General features: G+C 37.4%; 1 protein-coding gene across 4 annotated transcripts in view; it reads left to right on the top strand.

The window, feature by feature from the left end:
- MACROD2 (mono-ADP ribosylhydrolase 2) overlaps nucleotides 1-12,358 on the top strand; it is a 2,059,933-nt gene that overhangs the window by 79,649 nt on the left and 1,967,926 nt on the right. For all 4 annotated transcript variants that reach the window (XM_066387117.1, XM_066387118.1, XM_066387116.1 and 1 more), the window contains exon 3: nucleotides 3,877-3,984. In XM_066387117.1, the coding sequence (XP_066243214.1) occupies nucleotides 3,877-3,984 (108 nt within the window). The remainder of the gene's footprint in view (nucleotides 1-3,876; nucleotides 3,985-12,358) is intronic.

The following is a 12,358-nucleotide window of genomic DNA, read 5'->3' as shown; positions in this document are numbered from 1 at the left end:
ATGGTCAGCCTTCATGCCTGATATTGTATAGGCCTTTCGGAAGATTCATTTCAACACCTGACACAATCACCAAGAACATTCAAACTGCAAAAGATGCTTTTAGCCAATACAATGAAGTCTTCTCAACTGTCTGCCCTCTGGACTCATACACTGGGGTTTATCGTCTGCTCCATCCATTCATCTTTATTCCCCTTTTTATTTTCATAGAAATTCCCTTCGCTAAATACCTGACTGCTCACACCACTTTGCCAATGTACCCTGCTACCAAGTCTCAGTGGTTGGTTCAGTGGGTTCTTAGGGAACAAAAGGCAAGCTAATGAGAAATGGGCTTCCATTGATCAAAGAAAAGGAGAATGTCTCTTTTCCCTTGAATGAGAGGATAGACTGGCAGACTCTCTTCTTAACTAGATTTCAGTAAAGTTTCACTAAGCCCTTTTCTTGACTTGGCCCCATTCCTGCCAGACCTGCACAGTCCAGTTTTAGCAAGAATCCTACCTAATCAGTTTTGAGAGAATTCTCCACCCTTGATATTTAGTCACTATCAATAACTGATCAAATTCCCATCCCCTCTCCAGTTACCAGGTGATGTCTGATCACCAGGCCTGCCTGCAGTAAGAATCCTACCACAATTTCTCTCCATCCCCAATAATGTCCTTTTAGTACTTTTCTTTCCACTGATCCTTGGCTATAAATCCCCACTTGTTCTTACTATATTAGTTATTGAGCCCAGTTCTATATTGAGGTCTCTTTTGCCCCTATTGCAGCCATTTCTGAATAAAATTTGTTCTCACCACTTTACTGTCTATCTCTATTCTTTTTTTAAATAATATCAATAATATACAATCAGGAAGTATAATTATTATAATATGTGCACACTGGCAGATATTTCAACCTGCAGTTGGATATAGCCGCTGATATACAGAATGTGCATTGGTGCTTTGTGTACATATAGAATGCCTATGAAGTAGTGATGCTTGACAGTGTTCTGTCCTATATATTACTGAAAACCGAGAAAATGGGAAAGATAAATTGAGATGAGGGCTGATGAAACACAGTTGTGTAGAAAGGAAGGTAGTGCATTGCTATTCAGATAAAAGAAGTGGGCCTCTAGTGGTAATTTACATTGTTGTATTTACAGAAAACAGTTAGTGGTCAAACATATGCTATTTGATTTTGGTTTATTGTTGAAGGAAATATTGATAATTATTAATACTATTAATTGTAGCTTTTCAGTACATTTTGGCCTTTTTGATAAACCATATGAGCAATTGGGCAGTAAGTATAAGTCTGGCTATCAGGAAAAGACGTTCATGTGAATTTTTAAAATTAGAGAGAGAGAAATATTTCTTCATGATTCTGATAATTCTAATAAGGTCATTTTGAGTAACTTACTTGACTGACATGTCATAGCACTGTAATTATTCACTATGTTCAGCTGCTTGAAACTTTATTTAGGCTCAATATTCCACTTTTTTTAATTTGCAGATGAAAAATTAAGATTTCTTTTAAGAAAACTGAACTAAATGGTTTAAACTTTGACACTTTCCAATACCATTATTTATTTAACTTTGGGAGAAAAATACATAATTTATTGTCACTTATTTTTAAAAGTCACACTACCCCAAATGCAATATTATATACATAATGCTGTATGAAAAATATGAAGAAATACTTTTTGAATTAAATGAAAATAGAAGATGGATTAGGAATCCTTGACTCTTTCTCCCAAGTTGAAACAACTTTCACTACCATTTGTGATACTTATCAATTTAATGCCTGATGAAGTTTTGAAGCTCAGCATCAACAAGAAATCTTTATAATTTCTAGTTTCAAATAGTCCAAATACCCACAAATTTTTGAAAAAGCCACAAAATATTTGTTGTCATCTACCAATCTGTAATTTGGAAACAAGACTTTCTAATTTGGTAAAAGGAATAATAATAGAAACTGATTGTATGTGGAATTCAAAGTTTTTGGCTCAACAAAGGAGCAGTCACTGGCAGCTTGGTAAGAGCACAAAAAATCTAATCTCCTTCACTGATAAGAAGTAATAATAATAATAATAAATATATTGATATTTGATTGAGAACAACTTTTTCTTTGTCTTTGGGGGCCCAAAGAAAATTTAAATGACTTGTAACCTATCACCTCTAATCACCCAGATACCTCAAAATTGCAAACTCATTTGAGAGCATCATTGTGAATTAATAACATTATTCTTCTTATTGAATCATAAATACTTTAAAAAGTTGAAGTTTATGAATCAACTTTCTTAGAGATATTAAAAAACTTTATTCATAGCATTTTAATGTATTTTAAAAGTTTCATAGTTTTGTTTAGTATGTTTTAACATTACTATTTGTGAAAAATAAATGAAAATTTAAGTCATAGTATTTCTCTAAAATATTAAAAAATGGCCCTGGGTGGTTGGCTCAGTGGTAGAGCATCAACCCTGAGTATCAAAGTCCCAGATCAGGGCACACAGGAGAGGTGACTATCTGCTTCACCCCTTCCCCTTTTCTCTTTTTTCTTTCTTCCTCTCCCGCAATCATGGCTCAATTGATTTGAATATGTTGGCCTTGGGCACTTTGGATGGCTCCATGGAGCCTCCACCTCAGGTGCTAAAAATAGCTCAGTTGGGAGCAGCCCCAGGTGGGCAGAGTATTGGCCACAGAACGGGGTTGCCCCAGGTGGGCAGAGTATTGGCCCCAGAAGGGGGTTGCCGGGTGGATCCTGGTCGGGGTGAATGCAGGAATCTGTCTCTGTATCTCCACTACTCTCACGAAATACACACACACACACACACACACACACACACACGTCAGATTTTAGAATGTAATGTTTGGCTTGTTTTAATTATATCAGCTTGCTGGTGGTTGTGTGCAGGACAGAACTATTTCTCTTTTAAATCTAGCAGTGACCTCTAGAGTAAAAGGTTAATACATTTGTTAAGAAACAAGTAGTTTCACACATTCAAATATTTTTCATCCATGTCATTCTGAGGGACAGCTTGTTAGAAGTAGCAAAGAACTGAACCTAAATGTTTTTGTTCTGAGTAAATATCCTCTTCAAACATGCCTTTCAGGTAACTGTAAAAAAAGAAATAACCTTATTCACTGTGAACATTTATTTTATCTTGATATTTGCACATCATGTTCTTATTTCCTTGTGAAGCTGATGTTGCATAATTTTATTTTAAAATTGATATTTTAATAATAATGATAATCATTAAATTTTTTGTTGACCATTATAACATACCTACATTTATTGAATGCTTATTATATATGTGACAATACATTTATATTTTATAATTAGGAATACACAATATATAGAGTATAAGCCACACCCCTGGTACTTACACATTTATTTCCACTTGTCTAGTGTCTCAGAGTGTGACTCATATTGGTTTTTTTAATCAAAATTGTCTTTATTTTTTCCTTTTGTATTTTTCTGAAGTTGGAAATGGTGAGGCAGTCAGACAGACTCCCGCATGCGCCCGACCAGGATCCACCCAGCATGCCCACCAGGGGGCGATGCTCTGCCCATCTGGGGCTGCTCTGTTGTAACCAGAGCCATTCTAGCGCCTCAGGCAGAGGCCATGGAGCCATCCTCAGTGCCCAGGCCAAGTTTGCTCCAATGGAGCCTTGGCTGCGGGAGGGGAAGAGAGAGACAGAGAGGAAGGAGAGGGGGAGGGGTGGAGAAGCAGATGGGCACCTCTCCTGTGTGCCCTGGCCGGGAATCGAACCTGGGACTCCTGCATGCCAGGCTGATGCTCTACCACTGAGCCAACTGGCCAGGGCCAGTCAAAATTGTCTTTTTTAAGTTATAAATTAATTAAGAATATTACTATTAATATATATTGGTTTTTTATTACAGAAGAAAATACTCAGGAAACATCACAAGTGAAGAAAAATTTGAGTGAAAAAGTTTCTCTCTATAGAGGTGACATCACATTGCTAGAGGTAGATGCGATAGTCAATGCGGGTGAGTAGTTGATTCTTTGTGATGTATTTGTTATACAAGTATTTCTTATTTAAAAATATTTTTTTATAAACAAATGTAAGTATTTTAGAAGATATTGTTTCTGGTATAGAAATGTTTTTTCTATTTCCCTTCTTGATTAAAAACATTGAGGATTTGTTTTTGTGTGTGTGCCATAGTTAATATGTTCTTATCCATACCAAGTTGAGACTAGGGTATTAGACCAATGGAAAAGTGACAGGTTGTTACAGCAGTTCTTTGGAAAGAAATTTAGCAGCTATATTAATGTTGGTAATATGCTTCAGGTAACCATTGGCTAATATCAAAAGAAGGTTATCAAGCTTTTTTATTTAGAATAGGTTATAAAGAGATGATTGAATTGTACCAGAAAAAATAAAATATAAAGATTCTTTTTCTGTAATTTTTAAACCTCAGTTGTTTGGTTTCAACTTTTCATGTTAGTTATGAAATGCTTTATTTTAATAATTAAGTAACTTTTATGTTTGAACATGGTAAAATAGTAGTGTTATTTATGGTCATCTGAATCTTATATATTTTACTATGTGGCTGTATATCAAGAAATTTGAAATAGTTGTGATTCTATGAAAATAAACATTGATTTTGTTAAGAGATTATTTTGATAAGAGGAAAAGGACTATTGCAATTAGAAAAAGAATATTGCAATAGGAAGAACTACTTTAGTTATGAGATCTATAAGCATTGCAAAGGTCAAGCAAAATAGGGTTTTTCTTTTATAGAGAAGAGTAAATAGGTTAGAAAGTATTGGATGTGGTTCACTGGGATGACTGGTTGGTGTGATCAGACAGTTGATGCGGGAATAATTTCCCCCCCCGAGGTCAACTGATTCTTGAGAGGGGTCATTAAGGATGGGGGGGGGTACTCATTGTCGTTCTCAAGCATGAGCCAAAGCTTAGAGTCTTGGAAGTAGGAGGGAAACCTGACTAAAATTTAATCAAGCCTAGTCATTGACCAACCGGAACGGGTGATGGGGACAAATAGTTCTTAGTCATTTGTGAGTCAAAGAATGGAAATTTGTAGGGTCTGTGCCTTGGCTTTGACATAGATTACAAGGGGTTATCCATGAGTTTTATTTAAGTCATATAGGGAAGAGTGATGGAGGTTAATTTCTTGAATGTTCCTGTTTCCCAGAGGTACAAGATTCAGGTAAAGTTCAAGTTTCTCTTCAGGTTCTACCTGGTGATGACTAAATTCAAACAGGATAGTAAGAACCTGCCTCAGTAGGTAAACAGAAGAGTCTCTCATGAAGAACTGGCACATTGTTTATGATATAGCATAGTTCTGGTGGCTTGGCAGGAAGCTGGAAAGACTGGTCAGCCTGTTCTTTCCTCAGCATTGGCCATCAGTTACATTTTACTGTGTCTGCTTTGCTATAACCAGAGCTCAGTAATTTTGCTGTCTCTTCTTATACCTCTTACTTCCTTTCTTCTCTGCTACCTCTCTAAAGTACAGTATATAACTGTTTAAGAGAGAGGGGGTCTTTCTGGTGATTTAATGTCTACCCAATATAAATCACTCCTTTTGGCTAGAATTCCATCTTCAGATTACCTCACAGCCCACAAGTCTTCTGTATATCTTGTCCCTACAGACTGTACATTTGTGGCCTGGGTATCAAAATGCTTTCCTCTGATCTGTGGGGCATCTGGAGTAGACAGGCCCTTGGAAAGTCTCATGAACTCTCTAGTACAGAGGTTTAATCATATATCACTGTAGTTATTGTCAGTGATTTATTATGCCATAAATTCTATAAACAAGTCAGTTTTAATTTAAAACTTTATTAATTTTTATTTTTTTAAAAATTATTGGGGTCACATTTGTTAATACGATTGATTATATAGGTTTCAAATGTACATTTCTATGATACATCCCCTCTGTTTTACATTGTGTGTTTTACCACGCAGAGTCAAAATCTTCTATTACCATATATTTGACTCCTTTTCCCCTTTACTAACCCTCTTCCCCCTGGTAACCACCATCATGTTGTCTGTGTCTATGAGTTTTCCTTTGTTTTTCTTGTTTGTTGCTTTCAATTTTATATGCCACATGTAAGTGAAATCATATGGTTCTTGGCTTTTTCTCTCTGATTTAGTTTGCTCAACATCATATTCTCAAGATCTTTAAAAGCTCTTACGTGTGTGTGTGTGTGTGTGTGTGTGTGTGTGTACAACCAACTTTTTGTATATTCTTATAATTTTTTAGCCATTAGTCCTAGTTTTTTTCCTGTGGAGCACCACAACTGATGACATGTATTTTCTTTTTAAATACCTAAAGACCATTTTTATGTGTTCTCTTTCTTATTAACATAATATTGAATTGCCATGATAGCACACTTAATAATATCAGTATTTATGGTATGTTTTGGGTTTTATTGAATGTATACCTGCTTATCTTCCTTTTGAGACTACAGACTGGTGTCTTTCATGTTTCATGCCACCTCCTACAGCAATATCCTATCCTTATGTTCTCAGTAAACATTTGATGTTGTATATTTGTTAAAATAAACTATATGCAATTGAATTTGCAGCAACTCTGAACAATAGCACATTCAGTGATGGGGACTTGACAGAAGGAATCAGTTTGGCTCTGATTTTAAAAGTGATTTATTTGATCTATAAATAAAAATAAAAAATAATTTCTATCGGTATTTTTATTGAAATAAAATAAAATTGTGTGAAACAGGAAAATATCATTAATATGAGAGTAATTTCATCACTATTTTTATTCTTTCTCCTATATGTGTAATTTTTTCATGACTACCATACAGTGTATGAGGGTTTGATAAATCAATATGAAGGCAGGAGGCAACTTTCATTCACTCCCCAAAACCCTTTAGCACATTTAGTTCACCTCTGTGGCTGTGCTGATTACAATTTGGCCATGTTCTGAAGTCTCTCACAAGCACAGCCTCATCAGAAAGTTCCTGGGTAGATGGAAAAGGAATGCCAAATACAGTAATGACTGTATTTATAGCTTTCTGCTGTGCAGTTTGGTTGCCTGGGGTGTAAGGAGAGGAACAGCTGTTAACCTTCCAGGTGAACAAGGCAACATGGCAGAGAACTCCAGAGCTGCCTCTAGTGAGAAGGGAGGAGAGGCCATGCCTGTGGTCAAGGGGCCAAAGCAGCCCAGTCATCACTTTCTATCAGACTTCTCAAGTTCTCTTTTCATGTCCATGTTAGTACATCAGAATGACTGGTCTTGGTTGCCATGCATGAAATGTTTCAATATTTTAACTTTTATCCCTCATAAAATGTGTTTTGGCCCTGGCCGGTTGGCTCAGCGGTAGAGCGTTGGCCTAGTGTGCGGAGGACCCGGGTTCGATTCCCGGCCAGGGCACATAGGAGAAGCGCTCATTTGCTTCTCCACCCCTCCGCCGCGCTTTCCTCTCTGTCTCTCTCTTCCCCTCCCGCAGCCAAGGCTCCATTGGAGCAAAGATGGCCCGGGCGCTGGGCATGGCTCTGTGGCCTCTGCCTCAGGCGCTAGAGTGGCTCTGGTCGCAATATGGCGACGCCCAGGATGGGCAGAGCATCGCCCCCTGGGGGGCAGAGCACCGCCCCTGGTGGGTGTGCCGGGTGGATCCCGGTCGGGCGCATGCGGGAGTCTGTCTGACTGTCTCTCCCTGTTTCCAGCTTCAGAAAAAAAAAAAAAAAGGGAAAAAAAAAATGTGTTTTGAATTTCCTTAGATTTCTTTAAATGTGATACAGGATGAGCCTTCTATATATTAGATTCTTCTCTGTAGGAAATACAGAGAACTTGGGATACCAGTACTTCAATAAAATAGAGTTTGTAGGCAGTAGGGTATACAGGACAGTAGTGCAAATTGTAGAGTCAGGTAGACCCAGGTTTAAATTCAGGTTCCCATATCAGCGGCCATTTTTTTTGGTGTAAATGTTTATGTTGAAATAATTATAGGAAATTGCAAAAATCATACAGAGAGTCCTTTCTACCTTTCACTTTCAACTGTGTAAGCCTTCCCCAAAGGTGACATCATATAGCTATAATACAATAGCAAAACCAGGAAATTGACATTGGTACATTACTATTAACTAAGCTATCGATACTAAGCTATCGATTTTATTGAGTTTTCACCATTGTTAACTTGCATTCGTGTGTGTGTGTGTGTGTGTGTGGTTTTCTTCCGTGTATAGATTCATGTAACTACCACCGCAAGAAAGAGGCAGAGGAACATAATGAATGAACTCTCTCATGCTACCCCTTTGTAGTGTAATTTACTTCTCTATCCCCTCCTCCTCTTTATCTCTATAATTCTGCCATTTTGAGAATGCTATATTAATGGAATCATATAGCATGTAAAATTTTGAGACTGATTTTTTTTTTTTTTTTACTAAAAAGCGCTTGAGGTACATTCAGATTGTTACATATATCAGTAGCTGATTCCTTTTAATTCTGAGTAGCAGACCATTGGATGGGTATACCAAATTTTGTTGAGCCATTCACCCATTGAAAGATTAGGGTTCTCTTCAGTATTTTGCTATAACAAATAGAATTGCTATAAAGATTCATGTACAGGGTTTTGTATGTAGCAGTGTATAGGAGGATCTGTTTACTATGACTAAGTCCTTATGTTATTTTGTACTAAGCCTATTGATCAAAGAATTTTGTTTTTTTCTAGAGCTTGGGGAAGAACACATCAATCTAATTTATAGCTCAGTGTTATATTCTTGGATACAATTTCACTTGTACCACAATCACAGAAAAATATTTTGTAGGGGATACAATTTTTTTTTCATTTGTGAATTATGGGCTATGTAATAAAAAACTGGTTAACTTTCCAATTTTAATGGACTGGCTTTGGCTAAAGATTAATTCAATTTGCCATAAAAAGAATTTTAAAGTGGAAAGTGAGGAAGATTGATTTGTTTATTATAATTAATCCTGTATCCACCCCAAGGACAGGTATATTTACATTGTGGTTAATAATAGGTCAAGTAGTAATAGTTTAATGAATGTTTAAGATGTACTGTGACAAATCAAATTTTATAACATATTGTAGTGAACAATCCATCTTAAGGCTCGTGTAAGTGAAGATATAATAAAGTAAAAAATGTTGTTTTCCTGTAGTTAAGGATGAGAAGGTAGGTTTGCTTTATGTAGTTCTGTATTGAGATTATAAAAATATAAATGTAATATATTTTTATACTATAGACAGCAGCACTTAGGAACAAATAAACTATCATACTATAAAAGTAGTACTACTACTACTACTACTACTACTATTACTACGTTTTTTCTTTTGAGAAGACCAGAAACAGAGGAACCAGGGTTAGAAATGATAGTCCCAAAGGGAATAAAGGCATCATCAGGAAAAAGCCTCAGAAGATCTCTTTCTACATGTGAGATATCCTACAGAGCCTATCATCTTGTTGAATATAGATACAAAAATAATCCTACAATTTATGTTTTAAAATTTTTATTTAAAAATTAGTTTTTAATTACAGTTGTCATTCAGTATTATTCTGTATTAGTTTTCAAGTGTACAGCATAATGGTTATATATGACAAAGTGGTCCCCACCTGGCAGCATATATCGTGATTACAATATTATTGACTGTATTCCCTAGTCTGTCCTTTTACCATCCTATGACTATTTTGTATCTACCATTTGTACTTATTATTTCTGAGCTATCAATTCTGTTCCATTGGTCTGTATCTGTGTTTATCTGCCAATACTATACTGTTTTCATTATCATGGCTCTATAGCAGTGGTCCCCAACCCCTGGGCTGTGGACCAGTACCGGTCCGTGGGCCATTTGGTACCGGTTTGCAGAGAAAGAATAAATAAGTTACATTATTTCCGTTTTATTTATATTTAAGTGTGAACAATGTTTTATTTTTTAAAAATGACCAGATTCTCTCTGTTACATCATCTAAGACTCACTCCTGAGGCTTGTCTCGGTCACATGATACATTGCCGCTAAAATTAAACCCATTAACTAGCAAAATGAGTGAAAAACAAAATTCCATCAAAAACTTTTTTGCAAAGTGGAAAAGGGCCAGTGAGGAGACAGAAGAAGAACCTATGACCTCGAAGAAAAAGAAGGCTTCATTTAACAGACAATACCAGGAGCCCTACTTGAAGTATGGATTTATCGCAACTGGTAATTCTCGCGCACCAAGGCCGCTCTGCATAATATGTGGCGACTGGCTAAGTAATGAGGCAATGAAGCCTTCAAAACTGCTTTGTCACTTGGAGACCAAGCACCCTACTTTAAAAGACAAGCCTTCTGAGTATTTCAAAAGAAAAAAGCATGAACAAGAAGGACAGAAACAATTACTGGTGGCCACTACATCAATAAAGGCGAGTGCACTGAGAGCATCATACTTGGTGGCTAATCATATTGCTAAGGCTAAGAAGCCATTCACCATTGGTGAAGAATCCATCCTTCCAGCCACTAAAGACATTTATCGTGAACTTCTAGGCGAGGCTGTGGTTAAAAAGATAGCACAGATGCCTCTTTCAGCTACCACCGTCACACGGCACATTGAGGAAATAGCAGAGGACATTGAATCACAATTGTTGGAAAGGATTAATAAATCACCGTGGTATGCTCTCCAGGTTGACGAATCTACAGATATTGACAACAAGGCAATGCTACTTGTTTACATGCATTATCTTTATCAAGAGGATGTGCATGAGAATATGTTATGTGCACTATCATTGCCAACCAAAACCACAGCCGCAGAACTATTTAGATCGCTGGATGACTATATTCAGGAAAACTGAAATGGTCTTTTTGTGTCGGCATATGCACAGATGGAGCTGGTGCCATGACTGGAAGGATGTCTGGTTTAACTACTCGGATTAAGGAGGTTGCACCTGAATGCTAGTCTACTCATTGTGTCATTCACAGGGAAATGCTGGCTAGCCGAAATATACCACCGGAACTTAACAGCATATTGAATGATGTTGTTATAGTTATTAACCACATCAAAGCACACGCCCTTCACTCGCGCCTGTTCGAGCAGCTTTGTGAGGAAATGAACGCGGAGCACAGACACCTTCTCTTATACACAGAAATAAGATGGTTATCCCAAGGGAGGTCCCTGGCCAGAGTGTTTGAATTATGAGAGCCACTGCAGAGATTTCTCTCAGAAAAAAAGTCACCACTAGCAGCACATTTCAGTGACGAGGAATGGGTTGCAAAACTCGCTTACTTGTGCGGCATATATATTTAACCTCCTCAATGAACTCAATCGGTCACTTCTGGGGGAAATGACAACTATCTTCAAGTTGACAGATAAAGTAGCTGCATTTAAAGCCAAACTGGATTTGTGGGGATGACGCGTGAACAGGGATATATTTGACATGTTTCAAACATTCGTTGGAATTTTGGAAGAGACTGAGTCCAAGCCTTCATTGTCCCAGCTGGTGCACAATCACCTGTATTTGCTTTTAGAAGAGTTTGAACGCTACTTCCCAACCACAAAAGACCACGAATTGCCAAGGAATGGATCCACAATCCATTTGTCAACAAACCAGGTGAATCCAGCGTGTCTATGCAAGAAGAAGATCAACTACTGGAGATTGCAAATGACGGCGGCCTTAAAAATATGTTCGAGACTACAACTCTGCCATGTTCTGGATTAAAGTCATGGCAGAAAAGCCTGAGATCACCACAAAAGCACTAAAAACCCTGTTGCCATTTCCGACATCCTATTTATGTGAAGCGGGATTTTCTGCAGTGAGAGCAACCAAAACAAAATTACGGAATAGACTGGACATAAGCAACACACTTCGGGTGTCACTATCTCTCATTACCCCTAGATGGGACCATCTCGTTGCAGAGAAACAAGCTCTGGGCTCCCACTGATTTAGCATTATGGTTGAGAGATAGGCTACTATCTCTCATTCTATATAAACATTATAATAAATAACCCTTAACTTACAATATTCATAACAATGGTGAGTTGTATTTTTCATGCACTTTATATTTGTTTTTGTGTTGTATCTTATTTTTAAGGCATATTTAAACATTACCATAGTGACTGGAAAGTGGAGGCAGAGAGGATGTTACTCATGTTATGTTGTTGGTACGATATTAAGAGGATGCTTCTAATAAAGTTGCATATGAGTACACAGTGGATTCATGTTTATTTATTTATTATTATTATTATTATTATTATTATTATTATTATTTTTGTATTTTTCTGAAGTTGGAAACGGGGAGGTAGACAGACTCCCACATGCGCCCGACCGGGATCCACCCGGCATGCCCACCAGGGGGCGATGCTCTGCCCATCTGGGGCGCTGCTCTGTTGCAACCAGAGCCATTCTAGCGCCTGAGGCAGAGGCCATGGAGCCATCCTCAATGCCCGGGCCA

This window comes from Saccopteryx leptura, chromosome 5 (assembly GCF_036850995.1).
Source record: "Saccopteryx leptura isolate mSacLep1 chromosome 5, mSacLep1_pri_phased_curated, whole genome shotgun sequence".
NCBI lineage: Eukaryota > Metazoa > Chordata > Mammalia > Chiroptera > Emballonuridae > Saccopteryx > Saccopteryx leptura.
Note: the sequence above shows the minus strand (reverse complement) of the source record. Positions and strands in the feature narration are given on the sequence as shown.